Source organism: Herpailurus yagouaroundi, unplaced genomic scaffold (genome assembly GCF_014898765.1).
Source record: "Herpailurus yagouaroundi ecotype Mexico unplaced genomic scaffold, PumYag 184, whole genome shotgun sequence".
Taxonomy (NCBI): Eukaryota; Metazoa; Chordata; class Mammalia; order Carnivora; family Felidae; genus Herpailurus; species Herpailurus yagouaroundi.
This window is the reverse complement of record NW_024412415.1, coordinates 31,954,114-31,978,184: the sequence shown is the minus strand read 5'-3', so window position 1 is coordinate 31,978,184 and position 24,071 is coordinate 31,954,114. Positions and strand designations below refer to the sequence as shown.

General features: G+C 51.6%; 1 protein-coding gene across 2 annotated transcripts in view; it reads right to left on the bottom strand.

The window, feature by feature from the left end:
- SMAD3 (SMAD family member 3) overlaps positions 1-21,214 on the bottom strand; it is a 119,763-nt gene extending 98,549 nt beyond the window's left edge. For both annotated transcript variants that reach the window (XR_005795882.1, XM_040493054.1), the window contains exon 1: positions 21,009-21,214. Coding sequence is in view for 1 of the 2 variants with exons in the window: in XM_040493054.1 (XP_040348988.1) it covers positions 21,009-21,214 (206 nt within the window). In the remaining variant the exon portion in view is untranslated. The remainder of the gene's footprint in view (positions 1-21,008) is intronic.
- Positions 21,215-24,071: the final 2,857 nt, after the last annotated feature.

Genomic DNA, 24,071 nt, shown 5'->3' with positions numbered 1-24,071 from the left:
GGCATTCAGTCGGTGCCAACCACTTACCACACCAGGGCCGCTTGCTGGCTGGTGCCCCGAGCCGAGTCACTTAGCACCTCCGGGTCTCCATTTGCTCATCTACACCAGCATTGACTTTCTAGGACTGTCACGGAGGTGAAATGAAATCATGTGCGTGAACATGCCTTGCACACTGTAACGTAGTGTACATAGGACAGGTCGTGGTGGTGGTTTCCCCTTCCTAGGGGCAGCAGCTGGAAAAGAATCCATTATCTTGTGCGGGATCTACTGAGAACACACAGATGTACCTTTATTGTTGAGGCAACAGAGTGCAAAGAGCTACTCTGCAAAGACTAGAGGAATAGCCTCAGTCCCCGCTTGTCCACTAACCAAGAAATTGTCCCTGGTCACCTACAAAATAGGGATAAGGCCACCTGCCCTGTCTCCACCCCAGGCTGCTTCCAGAAGGAACAATGGGAAGTTGCCCGGCAAGCTATAGAAGTATGCGGTCATCCCACCATAAGGTTGACAATGAGGAATGTCATAGGCAGAAGAAAACTTGGCTAGTTTTCCTGCTATTCAAAGCCACCAAGAAGCTCCAAGGGAAAAGAAAATGGCAAAAGGATTATTTATTGGGGGGGGGGGGGACAACCCAGCAAGCAAGGATCATCCAGAAGAGAGCTGAGAGGAGGGGAGGGGGCAAGGTCAGATTGTTGAGGCAGCTTTCATCCCTCCAGGATCTTCTAGTGGCCTGGCTTCTTCACAACTACAACCCAGGGGGCTCCTGGGTGGCTTGGCCAGCTAAGCGTCTGACTTCAGCTCGCTATCTCAAGGTTCACGAGTTGGAGCCCCACATCGGGGTCTGTGCTGGCAGCTCAGAGCCTGGAGCCTGCTTCAGATTCTGGGTCTCCCTCTCTCTTGGCCCCTCCCCCACTTGCACTCTGTCTCTCAAAAATAAAACATTTAAAAAAAAAACACCAAAAAACTACAGGCGAAAGCAGCCACCTCCCCCACAGCCAAGAAAAAAAAAAAAGCCCACTTTGCACAAGAAAATTGTTGGGTGCACTCACACCCAGCACTGCTCGCTTTAGGTCAAATGCTTTATTTGGGGTCTCCTGGGAACTGTGCAGGTCAGGTGCTGAGGGTCCCCAGGGAAGGGCCCTCCCTTCTCGGTTCCCTGGGCTCTCTTCATCCAGAGCAAGGTGGCGCTGACAAAGGCCTGAGGTCAGCCCTGGCCACACCACCTGCTCGCAGGTGCAGACTGTCACAGAAGCTGCTCCCTCCGTTGGGGGGGGAGGGGGGGGTGGGGAGAACTTCTGAAATGGTCTTCCCAGCAGCACCGAACAGAAAGTGGTATGAAAAGGCAGCAAAACACCACCATGTCTCCTCGGCCGCTTCTGCTACCACACAGCCGTGGACAGCTCTGCTGTTTTGGGGGGGGGGGGGGTTTGCCTCTGCTTCTCCTGCCCCCCTTCCTCTCTTCCCCGTGCTTCCTCAGCCGACAACAACGCTGCGCCCCACCGAATCTCCCAGGAGAGGCGGTTTCCACTCCGCAGCCGCTGAACCTCGTGTGTGTCCAGCCAAGGGTTAGTTCCAGGCTTGGGGCTCTGCAAGCTTCTCATTTCCAGAGCAGAGGCATCCCCATGGGCAAATGGGGGAACAGAGGGAAAAAAACAAAACACAAAAAACAACCAACCCCAGCCCAGAAGTACACACAGATGATTCTTCCTGCAATAAAGGTGGTAATGGGGGAATAAACGCATAAATGTATATCCCCACCCCCTCCCAGGCTCAAGGTTTCTATTTTTATTCCAGATGAGCTCGAGTAATCACATCTGAGCTGCCAGTCAGCTGGTAAGAGTGACTCTAAGAACTCTGACCTAAACCATGGCTTCCAAAGGGCCTGGCCCGTTCTGCCTGTTTCAGGCTGCCCTCACGGCCAAACAATTTCAAAGCACAGAGACCATAAACACAAAATTAAAAGGTGAAGTAAGGAGGGAGGGAGGTGTTTACTGGAAACTTAAATTCTGCTGCCCAGAAAATATAGGTCTTTTTTTAAACACACACACACACACACACACACACACACAAACACACACATATATAATGCCTCTGCCACCCACCTTAAGAAATATGTACTTTGCTCTATATATAACTTTCTTATCTGCCCCCGATTACACTCAGCTCGTGACCGTGAAAGCCTGGAATAATTACCCACCGAGAAATAACAGCCTTGGCCACGGCCAGGGCTTAACAAAGCCAGTCCTGCATTTACTGACAATCACACAATTCGCTCACAGGACAAACTTGAGTTTCCTGATGCACAAATAATCACTCCCATCCACACCCGAAATGCAGCCACCACTGAGAGGGTGCCAGGGGGCTGCTGGAACCAAGAACAATCCTATTACACGGTTATTTCTGGGCCCAGCAGAAAAGACTTTCCAACTGAAACTATGCCAAAAATTCAGGTGGGTACGTGGAAACTAAGGGAAAACGTACTCCTGAATGCAATGTCTATGAGGGCAAGAACATAGAGTCATTCCTGCTAGCAATGGGGTGCCCACCAAGGATGCCCCCCCCCCCCGCAAACCATCGACACCATGTTGGAAGGAGGACATCGCCCAATAGTGGGGTATCTCCCTTTCACTAGCTCAGACCCACATTCTTTGATGCATCCGTCCCACCCCACCCTCCATTGCCTCTCCCTCGGCACCCCCAGGTAGTCACCATGTGCCCACAGCAGAGAAGGCCTTCACTACTACACCTCATACTTCTGTATCAAGCTCCCAGTGAGAGTGTATGCTCTTTGGAGACAGGGGCTGTATTTCCCATTTCTCTGGATGTCTTGCTCAGCTCCCTAAGTATTTGCTGACTGATGCCTTCCTCACTCATCTCAAAAACACCAACCTACGTCTGGCATGTGTGTCTACACCTGCATCTCAAACCTTGTCATTGTAAAAGCTCCTGGAACAGCCCCCCCCACCCTTGGTCTGTGAAACTCTTTGGAGTTGATCAGAACTGACAAGTTCTCCTTTCTCCTGCAGCTTATTCTACAGCAACTGAAGCATTCGGCCTCGCCTTCCTTTAACCACCACCTGAAAGAGATTCCAATCAGCTGTCCTTCCCCATTTTGGCCTCTTCATTAAAAAATAACCCGGACAACTGTGCCCCATCAGATTTCATGGCCGTAGGGATCGATTCCCTGCAGGAAACCACCACCAGCTGGGCACAAACGGGGGAGGTTTGAAACGCTACAGCTGAGGAAGTAGCAGACGCTTTCAACCACGGGCAGGGCCACGTTCACCAAAGCACAGGAAGAGCATAGATGCTTCCATAGCCCCTGCAGTCTGCCAAGGCATTGGAAGGACCTGACATAAAGGTACGCCAGCGTTGGCTGAGGCTTCTGACTCGGTTTCTCAAAAAAAAAACAAAAAACAAAAAACAAACAAAAAAAAGGTGTGGGTGTGGGTAATGGCCTGTTTAATCTATTCCTGCTCCACACCTACCCTGGCTCCACCCCCCACTTAGTACTCGGAGTTTCCTGAGCAGAAATAACCAACTACAGATGGTTCCACTGCTTGAGAGATGGGGAGAAACCACTGCCCCAGAGATAGGAGAGAACTGGAGCTCTAAACCTCAGGGCAGGGGGCAGCTGTGATCGCCAAACCAACATGCTTTTAGAATCTAGAACTTTGCTGTCTGAGCGCCTGCACTTTTTATTTATTTTTAAGCAGCCACTGTCACTCCCCGCCCCCACCCCACCCCAGAACAGATGCCAGTGCCACTGAACCATAGCTTTACATAAGATCCAGGGCTTCATTCTCCATCCTGGCTAAATAGCGCAATTGCCAGGAGAGCTTTAAAATACAGATTCCCAGGCCCCGCCTGCAGACATGCTGAATTCATCGGTCTGAGGTGTGGTCTGGACACCAGAATTTTTCTAAAGAGCCAAGATTGAGAACCTTCCATGGCGAGCCTGACAACCGAATGTGAATCGTTATGAAGCAGGAGTCCCAGCCACCACAGCTCACCTTGCACCTCAAAGCACTTTCCGTTCTGTTTTCTGGGGGCCCCAACCCCTAGCCCCCACAGTGATTGTACAGTGATCCCGAAACTATCTGAATGAGTAACAGAGCCAGTCATTTCTTTGAATGCAAGCTCAAGAACTTGAATTTTTACAGTGGAAGAAACTAAAATCCTGATAAGCCAACGCCTTTGGTCTGTAAAGGAGGAAACCAGGGGCCCCGGGGTAGTAAAGTGACTCACCCAAAGTCACAAAGCTGGTTCACCAGGCTAGGACTCAGGCCTTCTGCCTCTCGTTCCCTCTCCTGACAGCACGTCAAAGAAATGGTCGTTGCCAACTTATCGTATGCTCTCAGACGCCATTCTCCAATTAACCTCTGGAAGGTTCCAAGCCTCAGTGGCCTTAAAACAGCTTAAAGACAAAATGATGCTTCTCTTTACAGCTTCCTGAGTGTGCCGGTCAAACTGTAATCCTCAAAGAATATACTTGCTGGCTGAGGTTCACGGAAAAAGCCATTAGCAAAGAGAATCTACCCCAGTTTTGAAAGGGCACTCTGTTGAGCTATAGGCCTGAGAGACCGAAAGCCAGGGGCAGATTCTGGTTTCTTGTGGACAAGAGAGAGTTGATTGTCGGTTTAAAATCTCTAACCAACCTGTGAACACGTTTCCCTTCCTTCCTGTATTTTTATGGCACCAGGACTGGAATGCAGCCGGTGCCTTAGAAGCGCAGGAAGCGTGTGCTTTGGGCTAAATAAGAATTCCTCTTTGCCTGCAGATTGATTTCCCCTGGCGGGGGAACAAGGGCTAGATTCTCATCAGGTGGGCCTCATTCCACCACAAGCCTGGAAGCTTCAGGAAGGCAGAAGGATGTATGGCTGTCCAAACCAACAATGCATTCACAACTCCTGGGCCATGATGTCTGGTCCACCACCAAGTAAAGATGCTCAGTAAATATCTGGGGGGGGGGGGGGTGGTTAAACAACGCCTATGATTGAATTAAATAAGGTCATTAAGGAATGAGCCACCTCTGAAGGTAGAGCATCATATGAAAACTTAGATGTGTCCCCTAGGAAAACATGTGCATCAAGAAAACAGCAAAAGGCAAGAAGCCAAGGGGGAGAGGACAGAGAGGTGTCATGAAATATTACAGCTGATTTTGAGCCCCGGGATTCTCTCAAAGCTTGTCACGTTGTAGCTGCAAAGGCCCCAGAGAAGCCAAGCTGACCTTCCTGAATTCATAAAGCCAACCTCTGCCAGGCAGTGGCCGGGGACCCACCGCCTCACCGAAGAAACGGGACACCGCGACTGCATTTCCTCCGCGTGCGCAATTGACTGTTTACTCGAGGATTGAACACTTCATTGAACCTGTGGCTTCAATAAGAAGGAAGATGTAAACCAACGTAGGTTGGTGGGAGGAGGACGGAAAGGAAAGGCACAAGGTCAATTCCAGGTGTTGCTGGGACGTTCAGGTACTGATGTCCAGAGAGCAGCTGGAGGGGAGGGTCTCCGGCTGTGGCAGATACACAGAGCTGGGGGTCACCCCCACAGTGAAACCCAGGGAGAGGAGAAGTTTGCACTGCAGTTGTGATCCAGCCCCACTGGGGAGCATGAGGCCCACTTATGTGGTTGGATTTTCTCATTACTGACGTGAAGGCCGATAGGCAAAAAAAAGAAAGAAAGAAAGAAATAAAAACACGGTGGCCAAAAGATGACATTCAAAAGGATTCTTGGATCAAAGTCCCTTTGTGAGTACTGTTATTTTACCCTCCTCCTAACGGTAACCACTTCCCACATGAGCCCCAGTAAGGCAATCGTGCAGCCCACAAAAGAGATAGAAATATGACCACACTTCCCTCTTATAAACAGGCGATGGTAAACATCTGAGACCACTGGTCCACAGCCGTGGTTAAACAAAGGGTTGGGGGCACCCCTGGGATGGCAGGCGGGCCCTCGGCCTCCCCACATGCTGACTCTCCCTCTGTGAGTGGGGAGCTCGGGCCATTAACTTCAGAACCAGAGCTGATCAAACAGAACCAGAAGCCTCACGCTGGGACAGCTTAGTTGGGTTTCACACCCAGGCTCACCTGGCCACTACTCCTGGAAACTCGGGAATTTTCAAGGTAAGTGGCTGCAGTAGCTGCTTTGGTTCTAGGCCTATGCTCAAAGGTGCCTCTGTAGGGGACCGAGTGAAGAGGGAAGGAGGACAATGTCACGTGTTTACCGAAGGGTGCCAGGCAAACCTCAAGCAAACATCTTTAATTAGCTTTTAGATGCTCCCCCGGGGTCCCAAGTTCTCCCAGCGTCTAGATCAATAGGAAAATGAAACACGAGGCCTTGGGACAGGCTGTGTTTTTTGTTTTTGTTTTGTTTTGTTTTGTTTTTTCTGAATTGGAATGAAAGCATATTTGCAGACCTGAAGTCAGTTATTAGCTCACTGTGGCAGGAAGACTCCAGGGTATTCTATCTCTGCAGAAAGTTCCATCAGAAAACGACAAAAAAATTACGTAAATCAGCCAGCACTTTGTTTTTAACCACTAAACATCTACAGAGTTCTCATTTCTTCATCTATATGCTTTCAGAGAAAGTTTCTAGGAGATTCAAAGCCAGTGAGACTCACAACGACACTAAGCGTGCCATTAAATTGCACATGGTTTTGTAGGTAGAATACCACAAGAACCGTAGAAGATTTCCCCTGGGGGCATGAGGCTCTCAGCTCTCTGCCCTTCCCCCACTCCAGACTCAAGGGCAAGCTTCTACCTTTATTTTGTCAACAGGTAAACAAGACTGGAGGGGTGGAGACAGAAATCTGAACTGCTTAAAGAGACCTGGCTTGGGTCACAAGATGTCATCCTCAGGCATAGACTTCAAAAGCCTCGAGGGTCTCCCCTGTGAATCATCCATCCATTTATCTCCCTGAACCCCAATTTCACACCTCTTCCAAAGCTGCCATGTTGGCCAACTGCCAACAATCCACCCACTAGAGGCTCCAAACACAGTTCCATAATTGTTTCTGGGTCTTGTCTTGACTGTAAACTCCGTGGGGGCAGCTGGTCTCTGAATGGTTTACCACCACAACTCCCGAATTAGCAAGACATTAGGTAAGCACTCAGGAATCTACTCACAGAAGAAGGTAAACAGTAATCAAGTATTGATTGAAATTTACCAAGTGCCTAGCAGGCACTAAGTATAGTAATGTGTCAAAGAAATAGCCTGGATCCTTGACCTCAAGAGGCTTATCGCAATCCATTATCGCTGCCCTGACTGCACGCGACACAACATTGGCCAATGAGATTCCAGGAGGCTCTTTCTGGATAAAGAGACCCCACCCCCACGCCCCCACCAAGGAGAAGCAGCCCTTTCTGTCCCCTGGATGTATAAAGCGGGTAATGCCTGCGGCAGCTCTGGCCATCACTGGACCAACGAGGAGTCAAGCTTGAAGGCAAAACCCCTCAGGCTGAAGCTGGCAGAGCAGAAAGATGGAAGGCTCCCAAGTCCTTGCTGATGCCCGAAACCTCCCTGCCTCCAAACACAGTAGAGGAGATAATAAACCTCCACACCGTTGAAGGTGTTAGTTGGGTTTTAGGTTACTTGCAGCCAAAAGTATCCTCACGCAGTGAGTCTGGCCCCAATACAGAATATAGGATGGACCACAGAGGGAAAGGCCAGCGGGCTCAGGGCACTACCAGGCAGGAGAGGGCTGCATGATCAGGACTGCTGGAACTCAGCAAGAGATTCCAGCCTTACCCGTGACATGGCCTGGTCATCTCCATGGAGCCCAGGGCCCAGTTCCCACGATGTCTCTCTGAAGAACTGGAACATAAATAATTAATACTCCCTGCCCATACTCACCCACACACATGCCTCCTTGTGTCTGTGGGGTAGGGAAAGGGGGCGGGGGGGAATGAGAATGCATCTTGTTCTATTTATAAGACACGGCGTAGCCACAAAAGATGACGACCAGAGCTCCAAAGTATCAGCTCAAGTTCTCCAAAGCAAGTGCTGCCAAGTTTGGCTTGAATTTACACTTCCCTTTTCTCAGCCTGTGACCGGTCCACGTTTGTCACTCCAGCTGCTCTCCTTGGAGCTCATCAGACAGGGCCTCCCCTACGACAGCCGCTTGGCTGGAGAGCACAGAAGACTCAAGTCCCTCTCCAGACTTCCAACAAGTTATTCGGGGCAAGAGAAGATCGCAGGAACGAATCCTGAGAACATAAAGCGGCAGTGAGACGGCTCCTAGCCCTTCCGTGTTCTCTACAGAATTCCACTGGCAGAGGGGTTATTTGGGGCCACGTGTTCCACAGAGGCCCTGGCACATTCCATGCATTGACCACAATCAGAGAGAAAGAAAAGGCATGCTTGCTGTTATTTTTAATTCCTTCCTCAATGCCTTCCAAAATTCTTCAGCAGAGGGTTTATCCACTAAACTTGTACCAACAACCAGCCAGTGGTATCCTCCAGGACTCTAAAACGGAACAGGGGAGCAGGAAAGGTCAGCTCACAGGAGGAGTCTCTTGCTCCTGGCCATTAAATGTCGTCTGGGTTGCGCCGGGCCTGAGAGCATCTCCTGGGTTTTGCAGGGACACAGCCTGGAGAGGATGCAGACATTCTAGAGCTGGGTGAACGCCTCACCATCTCCTCGCAGCCACCCCCGCTCTGACCTCTAACCTCTATTCCTGTTGCCGGAGAGTAGCCGTCCGCACAGCCAAACATTCCCTAACTCCTGCTCCAGTTCAGAAAGCTCTAGCGCTAACTTCACTGTGTTAGATTATTTCTGAGGCCTCATCCGGCTTTCGGATATCATGTTGCCAACTTGCTGCCTGATCTCAGGCAAAGTCACTTCACCTGGACCAGGAGCAAATAGCTCAGTCCCTGACCCTTTAGCAGTAACATACGAACTGGCTGATCTAATCCTCCCGTTACCTAGTCAGGTATCATTAGCCACTGGCACGGAGGCAGGGTGACTTAGGGTTACTATTTGCCCAGGTTTGGCTGGGCATCCCAGGCTTATGCTCACCTTCTGGCCATAATTAATAATAGCACTGCTCCTTTTCACTCTTAGAAGTGTCCTGGTCGGTTCAATGAATTCGAGCATCACTGTAGGTTCTAGAAGGGCTAGAGACTCCAAGGCAAGTCCAGAGATGAGTCCATCTCTCATCATGGGACCTGGAGCAAATTACTTACACAATTTCACTGACCTTCTTATGAGGCTGAAAACGGTAAGAATGGTATAGCCTCTTCCGGGGAGCCTTGGGGGAGGCAACCAGGGTCAGGAACCAGAGACTGGAGTTCAGATTCCTGTTCAGCCGCTGACCCCTCAAAGCCTCAGGCTCCTCCTCTGTGAACATGAGTAACTCATCCTTCTTAGAGTAGTACAGGTGGGTAACAAAAACCAACTAGTCAATCAGTGGCCCATGCTAGCGTCTGGTATACAGTCAGCACTCACTTCATGCTGTCTCACCCCCAGGTGAGAGGGCTCAGGTGACCGGCCACAGGTCAACAAAGCTGACAAGCTGGCACAGCGAGCCTAAGATTCTGGTACCAGGCCCCAGAGCATGCACGCCCTGAGTTCATATTCCTATTGAATTTTGAGCATCGTGTATAATTTTTCTCTAATGCCTTTGTGAAAATCTGGGTGTAAACTCAGAAGCCTTAATCCATCTCTGTCAGAAAGGGTTTTTAGCAACACTACAGAGCTGTGCTTCATAAAGAAATAGCAGGTGACACTGTAATATTTTCCAGTCTGCAAAGTGCTTTGAATGCATAGCTCATCCAAATGTTTATTTATTTATTGAGAGAGAGAGAGAGAGAACATGAGCAGGGGAAGGGGCAGAGAGAGAGAGGGAGAGAGAAAATCCCAAACAGGCTCCACACTCAGTGCGGAGCCCGACGCAGGGTTCCATCTCATGACTGCGAGATCATGACCTGAGCCAAAAATCAAGAGTCAGACGCTTAACCGACTGAGCCACCCAGGAGCCCTAAATGCATAGCTCATCTAACCAAATAAGTTCAATCATCCTACTAAGGGAGGTATTATTTTTCCCATTTTACAGATGAAGAAAGAAGGATCAAAGAAGCTAGGTGACCTGTCCACGTCACTGAAGCAGCAGGTGGGGAGCAGGGATTTGAACGTGGATCTCCTGAACATAAATCCAGAGCTCTCCGCTGCCGTGCGCTGTCCCTTCAGAAGCAGGTCTCTAGCAGTGTTCTCAAAAACGGCCCATGAACCACAGTTCAAAACTTTATCTTCTGAAAATCTGTAAGCTTAAACAGACAACAGCAGCAACGAAAAGCCGACTCTAACCAGATAAGGGAAGTTGTACCCAATCTCTAAATGGCCATGATATCTGCTTGCTCCGGGTGCTAAAAGAAATGAACAACACTGACTTAAATAAACTATGTTGCTCTCTTGTTAAGGAACAGAATCTGTTTTTAATACACTCAGGACATTCTGTAAGTCTGCAGGACAGAACTGAGGCATTCTTGCCGACTGCAGTGCGGTCGGGGAGTGGAAGGCTTGCTGGCCTAGATGATCATCAATGAAGAAATTAAAAACACTGTCCGGAGACATTCCACCTAAGGCCGTGCGCCAGGCACAGGGTAGGCCAAGGGGGAGGCCGAGATCTGGTCTCGAGGCCTTCGCTTGGAGAGACCAGGCATCACTCCACTCACTTTCCCAAGGAATCCATGGCAAGAGGCGGGCATGACTCACCAGCTAATTACCTGAACACTTGGGCTCCCAGAGCCCTCCTGGCTGTACAACTAGTCTTCTCTCCTGACGGTGAACAAAACACTATTCTCACCCTGGTCCAGACATAGCCTAAAGCTGTCCACATGGTGGTGTAAGGGATTATGACTCTGACCTGGATAACTCAGGCAGAAAACCTGCTGTTACTGGCCATGGGGGTGGGGGAGGAAATGGAGCCCGAACCCCACAGTGGCTTTGGCCACGCCATGCCCCTACTTGAAAATCCCTGAGGCGCTCAAAGAGCAATGTCCAAATGCCTCGCCTGGCCTACCAAAGCCTTCCCTGGTTCCTCTCCGGCCACTCCTTCCTCCATGCCCTGGCCACCCCGGAATGTTCTGCCTGACCCAGACACCTCCATGCCCTGGCCACTCCGGAATGTCCTGCCGGCCCCAGACACCAGGTACTTGCATGCTCCGTCTGGCCGGTGCTCCAGGCAGCCTTCACCCCACACCCCTGCTCTGTCCATCCATAAGGTCCCGCCGGAGCACCACCTCCTCTGTGAAGCCTGCTGCCTTCCCTAGGAAGAGAGCTGCTCCTCCTCAGGGCTCCCAAATCAACACTTGTTTGACCTTTACTAGAGTGTCCCCTGAGCCCGCCACAACTGTGGTCGCTGTGACCCTTTTTCGCCTCTGCGCGGTTCAGAGGCACCTGACCTCTACATCTCTATATCCCCTGAGGCCCCACACAAAGTCAGTGCCCAGTAAGCATACCCAACAACAAATGCATTAGCAGGTGTCAAACTCTCGCTCCACTTCTAAGACGGGCAGCTGCAACACGTTATCACCTTCTCCCTGATCTGTAATTTGTTCCGATCCAGGTTCAAGGTGAGGGAAATCAATCCCTGTGAAAGTCTCCACAGTCTTGTCCATACAGCGGTGCACCTAGGCGGGGCCTCCGTCGTGGCTTGACAATAGAGAGGGGGTGGCTAGAAACAAGCTGGCTCCACCCCTGGTAGGTCCCATGCAGAGGACATGTGAAGGCCCACATGCCGTATGTCACGTTCAAGAGATGGAAATCAGTGCAACTGATGAATGGAATATATTCTATCTTCCTTACCTTGACAAACACTTTAACACAAAGTGGAAGGCCAGGTGGGCATTTAGAGCTCTCTGGACCCTTGGTTTCACATTGGGATGCAGACATTCAGGGAGAACTGGGCCCAAGTGCCAGCCCCCCGCCCCCCACCTGGTGCCATCACACACTCAGAGGGGCTCGATGCACACCCATACAGACACCCACGAGCGTGAATTCCATCCAGCCTGTCTATCCCCCTGCCCTGCCTTGTCAGCCCTCAGGCCCATGGGGGCACACACGTCCATGGAAGATGCAGTATACCCTTTCCTGGGCAGATGGACCTGGAAGAGGCCCACACAGAACCTGAACGCAGTCTCGAGACCACTGGGGCAGGGAACTGAAGGTCGGGACTCATGGCTCAGCCTGGAAGGAGGAGGTACAAGCTCTAGATGGGCCATCCCTTGGCCCTGGAGCTCTGCCCCATGAGAAGAAGTACACCCAGAAGGAGGGTCAAAGCCCAGCCGTGCAGGCACGAGTCCTCCTGTGCCTATCCAAGGGCAGTCCAGGGTGCCACCACCCACACCCCCGTTGTTTCAGAGCCACGAGTTTCTGGTGCCGACCATCCTTACTTGACGGCCACGCTGACTGGTGAGGTGGTGCTTCCAACCGGAACTGCTTCCCAACCGGAGCTCAGAAAAACACCAGCAACAATAAACACCACGCACTTCCACGCACTTACGGGCAGGCTATCGGTGACAAGTGCATGAGTCACGGCACTTCTTCTTCAGGAGCTTACCCATCCCCCGCCCCAGGAGCACTGATTCATCAAAGTATGTTTTCAATACTATTATTTTTAGTCAGCCAAACAATTTTTTTAAATGACAATAAAGAAGGGGAGGGGGGAGGTCCCCTGCTGGAACTGATTGACGCCATCAGTCAAACAGCCCCCTCAAAAGGGAACAAGGAGTGTTTGCTGAGCACCTACTATGTGCTGGGAGCTGCAAATATTGGCCAAGGGCTTGGTCTCTCTTATCTCATTTGGGTTGATTTATGGCAGTCCCAACCCCATTTTACGGATAAGGAAACGGGTTCAATAGACTGAGGCAGATGTTCCCAAGGCTGCCGCAGAGTTACCAACTGGCATACTCCAATCCAAGTTTGTCAGACTCCAGTGCCCTTTGCTCTTTCTTCGTTACCATGCTTTTCCTGTCCACCCACACCCTCCCCCCTGCTCCTCAGGTAATATTTTAAGAAGCTGCTTGGTTAGAGATAAACGGTTACACACAAAACTTAAACGGATAGCAGAGCAGGCTAACTCACCCTGCCCTCCCAGGCACACAGAGAAATAAGGCTCCCCTTGAGTCTGAATCCAGTAAGGGGAAGAGAGACTTTACAACGGGAAAGATTTGAAGTGAAAGGAAAAACCCAATTTCCATCATCCGTGCCTGCTTTCAGCCACTTGCAACTACTCAAAAAGTCCTTTCTGGATCCATTACTCCACATTTGGGCTTAGCCCAGAGGTGATTTTTTAAGGAAAAAATGCCTTTTGGCATTTTTGAGCTGTGACAGCGTAAAAACAGACCTTTAAAAAACACACACCCAAAAAGCATCACTATTTTCAAGAGTCCAGTCTAAAGGAAAAAGAAAAAAAAAAATGGTGGCACCTTAGCGCTACAACTTGGCTTAGCAGTTGGTGATGCAATACTTACTTAGCAGCAGAAGCAACCAGATTTATAACTCTGTAGGTTTCAAAGGTAAACCCTTACACAGTGGTTCTTAAAGCGGTACTCCAGTCCCAAACTCCCAGCAAAGCATTAGAGGAGAAACTTGCCCCTTGTAAGCCCGGAGAGCCACGTGACACAGAAGAAGTACCGTTTCAGGAGAAACTCCCTTGTCATCTCTTAGCTGGGGGGGTTAAACTCGTAACCTCCACGCTGCCAAACAAAAGGCACGAGCTTTCGAAATCCAGTATGGTCTTTCTTTATATAGACGCTTGAAAATAAATAAAGGAAGCTTCCTGGGTAAGCTCTGACATATGAGCAAACATTTTCCACAGGTATCCTTTATAATGCCTACCTCTTACATTTAACCATTTTTAGGCGTCTGTGGTCATTAGTTTAAGTAAACTTCCTGCTCCGAGAAGAGCCAAGAATAGCAACAAAAGAAGAAAAATTGCTCGTGGCATCTCAAGACACACAGCCTTCACATCTTTCTCGTAGAATTCAGCTATTTTTACATTCCTTTGTAGTTAAATCTCACTGATTTAGACGCACAGGGTAAGGGAGAGGCAGGGAGGAGAGAAGGGTAACATAACTAAAATTAAAGACTGGATTATAGTTTTATTACCTTCATTTATGTAAATTAATTGGCACTAGATTGATGGGGCCTTAGGACATTAATAATTAAGAAAGACCTATGATATATCGTTCAACTGAATGCATGCAAATGGGAGCTTCTAAAATGCTTGCATTTTAGAGTTAGAAAGGCCCTCCAGTAAGGCTTAGCTCCCCTATTTTCCAACAGAGAACATCTGAGGCCCAGAGATGTTAAGCGATTTGCCTCAGGTCACACAGCTAATCAGAAACAGAGCTAAGTCTAGAAACCTACCCAGGTCTGCTGACTCCTGCGTCCAAAATGACCCCAAAAACCTTGTTTATAATAAATTTTTCTTTGACAGCATTCATGGGGAGAAAAAGCCTGCTCAACAAACTTTAGCCTAGTCCAGAATTAGCCGAACTTCTTAATTAATAGGCTTCTATGGTGTTTTCATTTTCAACTGAGTCTCTCTGTCAAAACATTCTGCAGTAGTATGCACTGTGGCAGGCTGCTGTTTACAGCAGAGGCCTCAGATAATCAACAGCAGAGAGTGTGACTTGTGCTACAGATTTGTTATTTCTAAAATAGTTAATTAAATCAAAACAAAGAATAATGTTACACGCGCATGCACGCACACACACACACACGTACACACACACACGCAAATTGCCCTTGTCGAGACTCAATAAACTGTAAAGTTTGAGGGATTTGGCTCTCTGGCATCAAGAAAACAGTATTTTACAAATTTAACTCCTGGGAACACTTAACAGCATTACTACAACTCCGGAGAACCCATGTTGGCAGCCAGTGGACTAGAAGACGTAAGAGGGCAGGTGTGGTGTCTGTCTCATTCACGATTTCCTCCCGGCCATCTAGCACAGGATTTGGCCCCAGGTAGGCACAAGGAAGGAGAGCATAAAAATGAACCGGACAAGTCCTCTGGGGATCTGTGCTCTAAAACTTGGCATAGAGTAAAATTAGAAACCAAATTTCTGTAGGGTGGCGTTAACACGGCAATTTCCAACTGTTTCCAGGAACCACGGTGCCTGAAAGTGGAGAGACTGAAGGCTCCAAGGCCAGGAACCTCTCAGCGGTTACTAGATGATTCCCCACCCTCCTTGGGGAGGAGCTAGGACCATCTAACACCTCAGCAACCATTCCTGTCTGCAGAAGGTGGTAAACCACCCCAGTCCCAGGCTGCCTTCGGGAGCAACCTTTCTGGGCACTCGTCTTCCCAGCCAACTAACACGAGCAGATGTGGATTTGGGGAAGGGGGCGGAGTTGATATATGTTTTTAACAGGTCAATTCACCAAAGGAGACAAGGACAAAAGTTAATTAGGACGAATCGTGAGCCTTGTTGATTGCGAAAGCTGCATCCACGTTACACAATTTAACAGCACATATAGGAAGCTGGGGGAGAAGTGGATAAAGAAGGTGGGAGAACAAGGTAGTGGAAATAAAGTCTGATTTCAACTTTTAAAACCAGCACTGCTTGGTCCTATTTATTTCATAGAGAAGCTCACACAAAACAATGGCTGTATTGTGCATTCAATGGCATTAAAATCCCCCTAATAAATTAACAAGTGAAAATTAATGGTCGCTCAGTCCATTAAATCATGTTAATTTTATTTCCATTAAAATAATACAGCAATTACAAGTTTACATTACTAAACCAATATTTATTTTTCAAAAACTCATTTTAATTGGGTTCCTGATGTGATAAGCTTGAGCCACATTCTGTCATTTTCACCGGCTTCTGGCATTTCTCATTAGAACGAAATGACTACTGTATTTGCGGACTTTTTTCCATCATTAAAATTGTCATTTGAAACTTGATGTCCTTGCAAAGACTTTTAAAAATATGTTATTCAAAGCTCTTAACGTCCACGCAGAAACTCGGGCGTATAGGATTTATTTCAGCAAGTGTTAACCAGAGACAGAGAACGCTAGGTCCCACCAAAATTCTGAAATTCCAAGTATCCACAATCACCTCCAAGTTATCCAATTTTTATTGACACTGTTATGTTCTAAGCTAGTATGTCTAAAGTCACTCACTGTTCGCACCGAGGAAACCTGAATTTCAGGTTTGCAATACTAAATGATGTTTTACTTCAAAGGGAGAAAGCTGAACACTGGAATAAATGCTGCACAAAGGTCCCTGGCCCTTCGGTGCATGCTACGAGGTCATATTTACAACAGGACTCCGTTTAATAAAAGGCAGGAGATAGAGACGTCCTGATTCTTGCAGGCAGGTATCACCATGTACCTGATCACGCTGTCGTTCAGAAACTTCCTTTGGATAATAACTCCTGCCCTCGTTTTGCTTTTCCACCTTACAGGGAGCCCTCCCTCCTCTCCCCCACCTCCTCCCACAGAATTAACAGTCTGTCCCCACGTCTCTGGGCGCTTTGTACATCCCCAGGCTGCAGTCCATTTCCTGTATCTTTGGCCAAGTCTATCTTCCAGTCTAGACAGGGAGCTCCTTGAGAACCGGTGCCCTGCCTTGCTCAGTGTAGAAGGTATTTAATAAATGAGTGAATAATTTAGTAATGAACGAACGATAGACACAGGAGGCTAAAACATAATACTTGTATCTGTCAAACTCTCTGGTTTACAAAACATCCCTGCAGGCCTTATATCATCCTGATTTTATAGGTGTAGATGTGAAGGATCTGAGACATTAAAGTGGACTCCTAAATCCGTCCAGATATTACAATCGCAAGGTCCAGGACTTGAATTTTGTGCTCTTTCTTTCTGGCGAAAACAGATGGCTGCCATTATTGTGTTTTCTGACAGTGACTTCTAACAATATTTAAAAGACATATTATAGTCCCCACCTCCTCCCTGAAATCCCTCCTTACTAGAACTCATTTTTTCTTCTGATCGGTGGGAATAAAAACGAGATAGTGGTCAGACGTGCAAATGATGCCTTATGAATGTCTCCCTTACTGAAGTCGAAGCTGCTTACAGGCAGGGGCCGCCTCAAATTTATCTCTGCATCCTCTTCCATTGCCGGCAATATTGACACAGACCTGGGAGGGGGCCAGTCATTATCAATGAATCCACAAAATCCAACCCTGTAACGTTTGATTAGGAACTCGGAGCCAGGGGCTGTCAGTAACATGAATTGGCCCAAACATTTAACCCCTGGGCGCAAGCAGCAAGTTCCAAGATTCCAAACGTCAAGGCAACATCAAGTGGCTCCTGGGTTCAGCCGGAGCTCTGAGCCAACCCCCAGAGTCAGCTACGCACTGTCTGTGGGCCCCTCTTCTTCCCGGCCCCTGTATGTCATTCCCTTAATCAAGGTTAACGAGAGAAAGGAGAGTCGATGGACCACCTCCCTGGCAGCCAGAAGTGGGCTTGCTTCCAACAGGCGATACCAGAATGGTGCTCTGAGCAGCATCGAGAGGGGTGGGTGGACAGGAGACCAAGAAGCCACTCCTGCAGCCTTGGTAAAGGTCTGTCCCCAGACGCCTGAGAAAGGAACCTTAAAGATGACTATCTTTTTCCTCTCTCCCTAGGGTGAGAGTAGCCTGGTAAAGTCCAGGTGGCTAACAGGAGGAGGCCATGTTAGAAGAACGGATTCACAGAGAAAGGGGAGACGGGTATGTGTCAGACCTGGTGTTGGGTTCAATTCCCCCATTTTCCTCTGGACATTGACACAAGAAAGTGCTTTGACATAAGAAAGCCTAAATTCCTTTCCAAACGAACCAGACTTTAAGCTTGGTCCGGCTCCCGGCAACTGGACCAAGGCACAGATCCCATCGGCGAGAGCAGTCATTCTTAAGTGTGCCTGGCTCCTTATTACTGACATAACAGGCACACACCTTCTCTACTTTTCGGTGGTAAATGCGAGGACTCCACTCTTATCATCTGCCAGGAAGACGCCTACTGCTCTACTCAGAGACTCAAGCAGGTGACAAGTAAGATGCTGTTATACAACTTGTCTAAGTTCTGCCCATCCTGCCAGACCTCAGAGTATCCTGATAGCCTCTCTGCTGACGTATCTAAATCAAGCTCTTACCACTTCCTTGGCACTGGTCTCTTTCACACGCCTGGTTATCAGTAAGCCTGTATCGCTCCAGCTCTCCTGACCACTGAGACAGGTTAGAGCTGGCGTAATAACATAAGCAAGCATGCCGTCTGGAAGATCCTAGGATACAGCTGTAATTGCCAAAGGTTGCTGTTGCTGATTGTGATTATACATTAGCCAAAACACTCTCGTCAAATCTCCTTAGACTGAGGTCTTCTGAAACCCCAGGGTAGCTTTAGGCGCCCACTGCCCAACACCCCCCCCCACACCCACACATACACATCATGGGATAATGAGGTTAAACATTTCCCTTGGCCAACTTTCCAAAGCCCTAGTTATGAAAGGTAGCACAGAGAGCGCAGACAATTCGACAAACACCACCACACTCTCTGGGGCTGAGCAGACGTGCTGATATCACTGACGTGAAGGCCAGCTAGCCACCTCCCCCAAGACGTGGCCTTTAGTTTTCTGCCCACGACCAAAACAGTGGCAGCTGTTGCCAAGGGAGACAAGGTGACCCAGAGGCGTGGGCACAGAATCCAGGGATGAAAATCCATTTTGTCTGGGTCCGCCCAACCAACTGGGTTTCCCTGAGAAGAGACTAAAAACAAAATCTACCTTCATATAGGCCCTTGCCAAGGCAGGTAGAAGATGCCCGGTTCCTAAGAGGGTCAGGAGAAGGCCAGGGGCAAGTTAGCTTGAACTCTCAGAAACATCCAGAGCTTTCCTACGCCTCAGGCGGTGGAGGACTTTGGAAGAGGAAAAGGCAGGCCATAGCTATGCCTCCCCAGAGGGTGAACCAGGGGAAGCAAGGGCTCTCCTCCAACCAGTCGCCAGTCATTAGCAACTTTACCAACAAAGATCCACAGCCGCCCCCACCCCAACCTAACAGTGCTCTGGCATTCAGCAAAGAATGTATTCAGAACCTTCGAAGTACAGAGCAGCTTCTGATGGGAAAAGGAGCACATTCGATCCGAGTCCCGAGTCCACTGGGCCAAATCTCTTCCCCTCCCTCCTCCAAAGTTTTCTCAACTTTAAAAAGGAGGTAAACCTGAAGTCTGACGGCCCTTGCTATTTTCCAGGAGTTTCTTTCTTTCTTGATCTCATGAAAACCACGTGAAAGTGCTTTGTAAACTGTAAAATACTTCATGCAGCTGCTCATTTTATAACTGATGCCTTTTTTTTTTTCCTTCTGCTTCAAGGCATAAAGCACTTGTCCTCAATGCACCCAGACAGGTATGGTGGCAGGTTTTGCATTCCCCCCTCCCCGGGGGGGGTGGGGAGGAGAAGTAACCTCATTCCCCCCCCCCCCCCCCACACACACACACCAGAAGGAATAAAGCAGAATTAGGAACCAGAGCTGGGACCAAAACCCAAGGCCCACGACCCCATCCCGTCACACCACCTCCTCTGAAGTGGATTCTGGCTCCCGATCACACACCCAGAACGCACTTCCCAGACAACACACCGCCTTCCCTCCCCCTGTATTGACTGGATCCACCCAGTTAAAAAAATATATATTACTTTTTAAGCCAGCACTCCCACCATATGTGGTATTTATTTCCAGAGGAGGCCCGTTCTGGGTTCCTGTGGACAGATGTGGCTTTGTGCCTGCCTCACACGGCTGGCAGGCCTTGTACAGCTGCCCCAAGCAGGTGGCCGAGGATGCAGTCCACTCGTGGCCCAGGAGGAAGGACAACGATCTCTGTGGGGCTCAAGCCCTGGGGACCCTCTACTCATTCCTCTGCAGCCTGGGACCCCCAAGGACATCCCGCTCCCACGAACGCACACTCCCTTGGTGCAGAATCAGACTTTAAAGGGAGCCTAGAGGGACAGACAGGAGGCTCAGGTGACCCCCGCTTCCCCCCCCCCCCCCACACACACACACCCACACCCCCCGCCACACACCCGAATTCCCAGCCGGGGGCGACTAAGCTAAGAGAGGGCCCTGGGGAGTGGAGAGAAGTCACTGACCCCTTCTATCAGCCATCTGTGAGCTCTCGCCTGACCTAGCTAGCGCGCTGCGGAGGAGAAAGGAGGTCCGGCCAGATGGCAAAGCGCTCGGGGAAGGAGGGCTCTGCAGGAATGCGAGGGCCCATTTGAGGAGGCCCACTTTGGGGTGCGTTTCGTTATCTGATCAGCTCGAAGCTCCCTCTCTCCTACATCAACCCGCAATCTCAGGCTGAAAGCAGGGCAAATAATCCTTTGGAGGAGGGGGAGGAGAGACGACCCTAACCTCTGCCACTTGTCTCTCATTTGAAAGCCCTGCGCTGCAACGAAAGTGCGTGTGTGCAGAGGGGGGCGGGAGACTGGCACAACCGAGTCTAAAAATACTCGATAAAAATGCTAATCCCGAAGGCAAAGAGAGAACGAAGAAGGAATCTGTCAATCACGAGGCTCCCGCTCCTCACCCACAGCCCCAGCTGTACGGACTGCATTCCTGTTGCGGAGGAAAGAAGTGGGGGGACAGGACTGAAGAAAAGAAAGGGAGAGACACCACCACCTCCACGAGCGCGGTCCGCGGGGGCGGGAGGCGGCGGCGGAGGAGGGGCTCCGGCCCGCGGAGCTGAACAAAGCGGGCCTCAACTTCTAGCCCGAAGCTCCCGGGAGTGGGGGGCGGCCAATTCCAGCAGCAACCCCCTTTCCGGGAGGTGAAAAGCGACTGGAAGTGAGAGTGCCCCGCGGAAGCCCCACGCTCTGAATTTTTGCAAATCCAGAGAAGGTTTTGTTTGGGGTCCCCTCCAGCCTCTTCCGGACCGCGATCCCCACTGCCCCCCCCCTTACACACACCCACATACACGCACACACACACACCCTCCCGCTCCAACCCCACCCGGCCCTGCCGCGTCAGGGGGCTGGGCGGGCGCGCCCCCCGGGTCGCTGGGGCCCCCCACCTGGGGATGGTGATGCACTTGGTGTTGACGTTCTGCGTGGTGATGGCCTTCTCCAGTTCGTCCAGCTGCCCGGTCTTCTTGAGCTTCTTGACCAAACTCTTGACCGCCTTCTCGCACCACTTCTCCTCCTGCCCGTTCTGCTCGCCCTTCTTCCAGCCCAGCAGGCGCTTCACGATCGGGGGGGTGAAGGGCAGGATGGACGACATGGCTGGGGAGGGCGCGCGGGCGGCGAGGGGCGCCCCCGGCGGGGCTGGGCGCGGCGGGACTCCGGAGGCGCAGAGGGGAGCTCGGCCGCCCAAACTTCGCCTCAACTCTCGGCGAACTTGCCCGCGCTCCGGGCCGGGCCGCGGCGCTGCAGCCAGCGGGGCTCGGCGCGCGGCCCTGCGCCCCGAACGGCTCCCGCGGCGGGAAGAAGGGCGGCGGGGAGGGCGGGCGGACGACTGCGGCGCCGGGTCGGGAAGGCCCCGAACGCGGGGCGGAGGCGGCGGCCGCGAGACTCGGAGTGGCAGAAGAAAGTTTGGGTTTCCGCACGGGGTAGCTGCTTGGGTGCCGCCTCCAGGAAGGAAAGTCCAACCCCCAGCCAAACTTTGCTCGCCTCGCTCGCTTTGATGCGCAGATCCCTCCGCCTCGGCAGCCTCGCCTCCCCGCTCCCCTCCTCCTTCCCGGCTCGCTCGCTCGCTCGCTCGCTGGGCCGGCCCGGGGCGTGCGCCGCGCTCCCGCTCCCGCTCCCGCTCCCGCCCGCTCCCAGTCTGTGTTTCATGCAAATCCGCGTGCAGCCTCCTTTCCAAGCGCTGTCACCGCCCCCTCGCCGCCGCCGGGGCTCCCCGCCTCCTCCCCCGCGCCCCGCCGCCTCCTCCCCCGGGCGCCTTGCCCACCCCCAGCCTCCGGGAGGGCGCCCGGCCTTCCCCCGCTCGGCGCAGAGCACGCCCACGTGGGCGACCGCGGCCGGCGGCTGCCCTGGCTGGTGCGCGCGGGACCCCGCGCGGCCCCGACCTCAAGTCCGATGGGCGCCGGGAGGAAGTCGTGGGAACGGAGCGGCGAGAGGGGAGGGCTGGGCTCCTGCCGTGGCGTCCACTCTCGGCACCCACACTCAGGAAGCGCGGCTGCAGTGGCGGGCCGGAGGGGGTTAGATTGGCAGCGAGTGAGCGCCGGCCGGAGGCTGGCGGGGCACCCCTGGGGGCACCCCGGTCGGAGGAAGGGCGCGCGGAAGGTTGAGGCCCAGGAAGTCGGGGCGCGCACTTGGACGCGTGCGCGCTGATCCCGGGAAGGGGCCTTGGCGGCGCCGGCGACCCGGGAGCTGTTTTTTTAAAATTCTCTCATCGGTGAGATCACACCGGCCGAGAGCCCCGAGCCTGTGTGCGTGCGAAGGAGGGATTTGGGATGGGGCGGAGGGGGGGAGGGGTGTGCTCTCAGAAGTGGAGATTTGGGGATCCCAAAGACTCCCTGGACAACAGCCAGGGCCAGGGGTCCCTTGGGTCTTGTGAATCAGGTCCCGGGCAGAAAATGGGCCTCAAAGACATCTGTTGAGTTCAGGAAGGAATGAATGGGGGCGCTTTAGAATTTATCCTGGGGGAGGGGAGATTACATTACTGCGTGGTTGCAATCCGATGATACAAAAAAAAAAAAAAAAATCCGAAATTCGACGCCCCCCAAACTAACTGGGACAGAGCTTTGTTTCCAAAGCTGTGAACTCGCAAAAAGGGGGAGTACTCGGGAGGTTTATGTTAAGCAAAGAAACACCAGGATGCTGGGGGGAGCCCGGGGCTTTTCTCGCCACCGGCCGAATTCGGGGGCTTCCAAGCGCCACACCCGCCCCCACCACCGGCAGCTGCTTTCTGGAGTCACCTCGACCCTCGGGGTGTTTATCCTGCTGCCCCTCCCCTGCCAGGCCTCTAGCCCGACGTCTAAGGTCTTTGTTTGTTTTTAACAGCAGGAAACCCCCCTGGTGGGAAAGACGTTATCCGCTAGCGGGTGGGGAGTTACAAAGCCCTGTGAGGTGTGGCCCAATCCACAAAATCGGCCCAGAAGCTGCAGGGGTCCCTGCCGTTGAAGAGAATGGCCCCCCACAGGCCTGTCAGCTGCTGCTGCAAAGGGCTGTGCTCTTCACACTCGCCTCCTAACTCCCCTGCCACTCGCCGCTGAGAACCCCTGAACCCCGGTTGGGGCTTTCCCCCTAGTCCTCCTCGAGTAACCCGCAGCCACTGTAGTATCCGGTTGCACTCCCTTTTCCCCAGCCCTCATCAAAAAAGCAAAGGAAAGAGCAATCAGCCTTTATCGATGGCTTTCTTCAGGCCAGGTAACGCAAATGGTGCCCTCTCATTTAATCCTCGTAATGGCCTTCCAGGTGGCTGTTCCGTGCCTCCCCCGTCCGGATGCGGCACCTGCGGCACAGAGACGTTTACAATACTGACTCAGGATTCCAGGCGGCCCCGCTGGAATTTGAACCCCAGGCTCTGTGAGGCCAAAGTCCACATTCTTGCCTTTGCGTTCAGCTAACTGCCTTGCAGGGTCCTGGAAGACAAAGATGACATCCCTGATAGAGCTCTTTGCAAAACAAAAGTTCTTTACCTAGGTGCACCGTTGTGGCAGGACAAGGAATGTTTGCTCGAGTATTCAACAGGGCTCCGACCAGCTTTCCTCCGGACCTCGTGCGGTAGCCACGGGAATCTAGTATGAAAAGCTTTGCAAGCAGTCAAGTGCTGTGAAGGGATGGAACCCACATCTTGGGGCCCTGCTGGTGCCATGAAGGGTGGTGTGCGGGTTAAGCGAGAACAGCTCCTCCGTGTTACAGCCCTCCTCTTCATTTCTGGGCAGACGGAAAAGGAAGCCACAGGCCCCTATCCTCAGCCTAGAGACGCAGCAAGGCAAGGAAGTGTGTGCCTGGGAGAAAGGGCCCCTGCAGTCACCGTCTCCTCGGAGAACATTAATCTTAACCTGAACATCAACTCATGCAGCTGGGACTGTGGAGGGGCAGATAGAGGACCTCCAGGTCCGTCCGTGACTTGATCTGACTTTTTACCCTGGCTCCCTCCCTCCCTTCACTTCGCTGAGCATCTCTCAGCT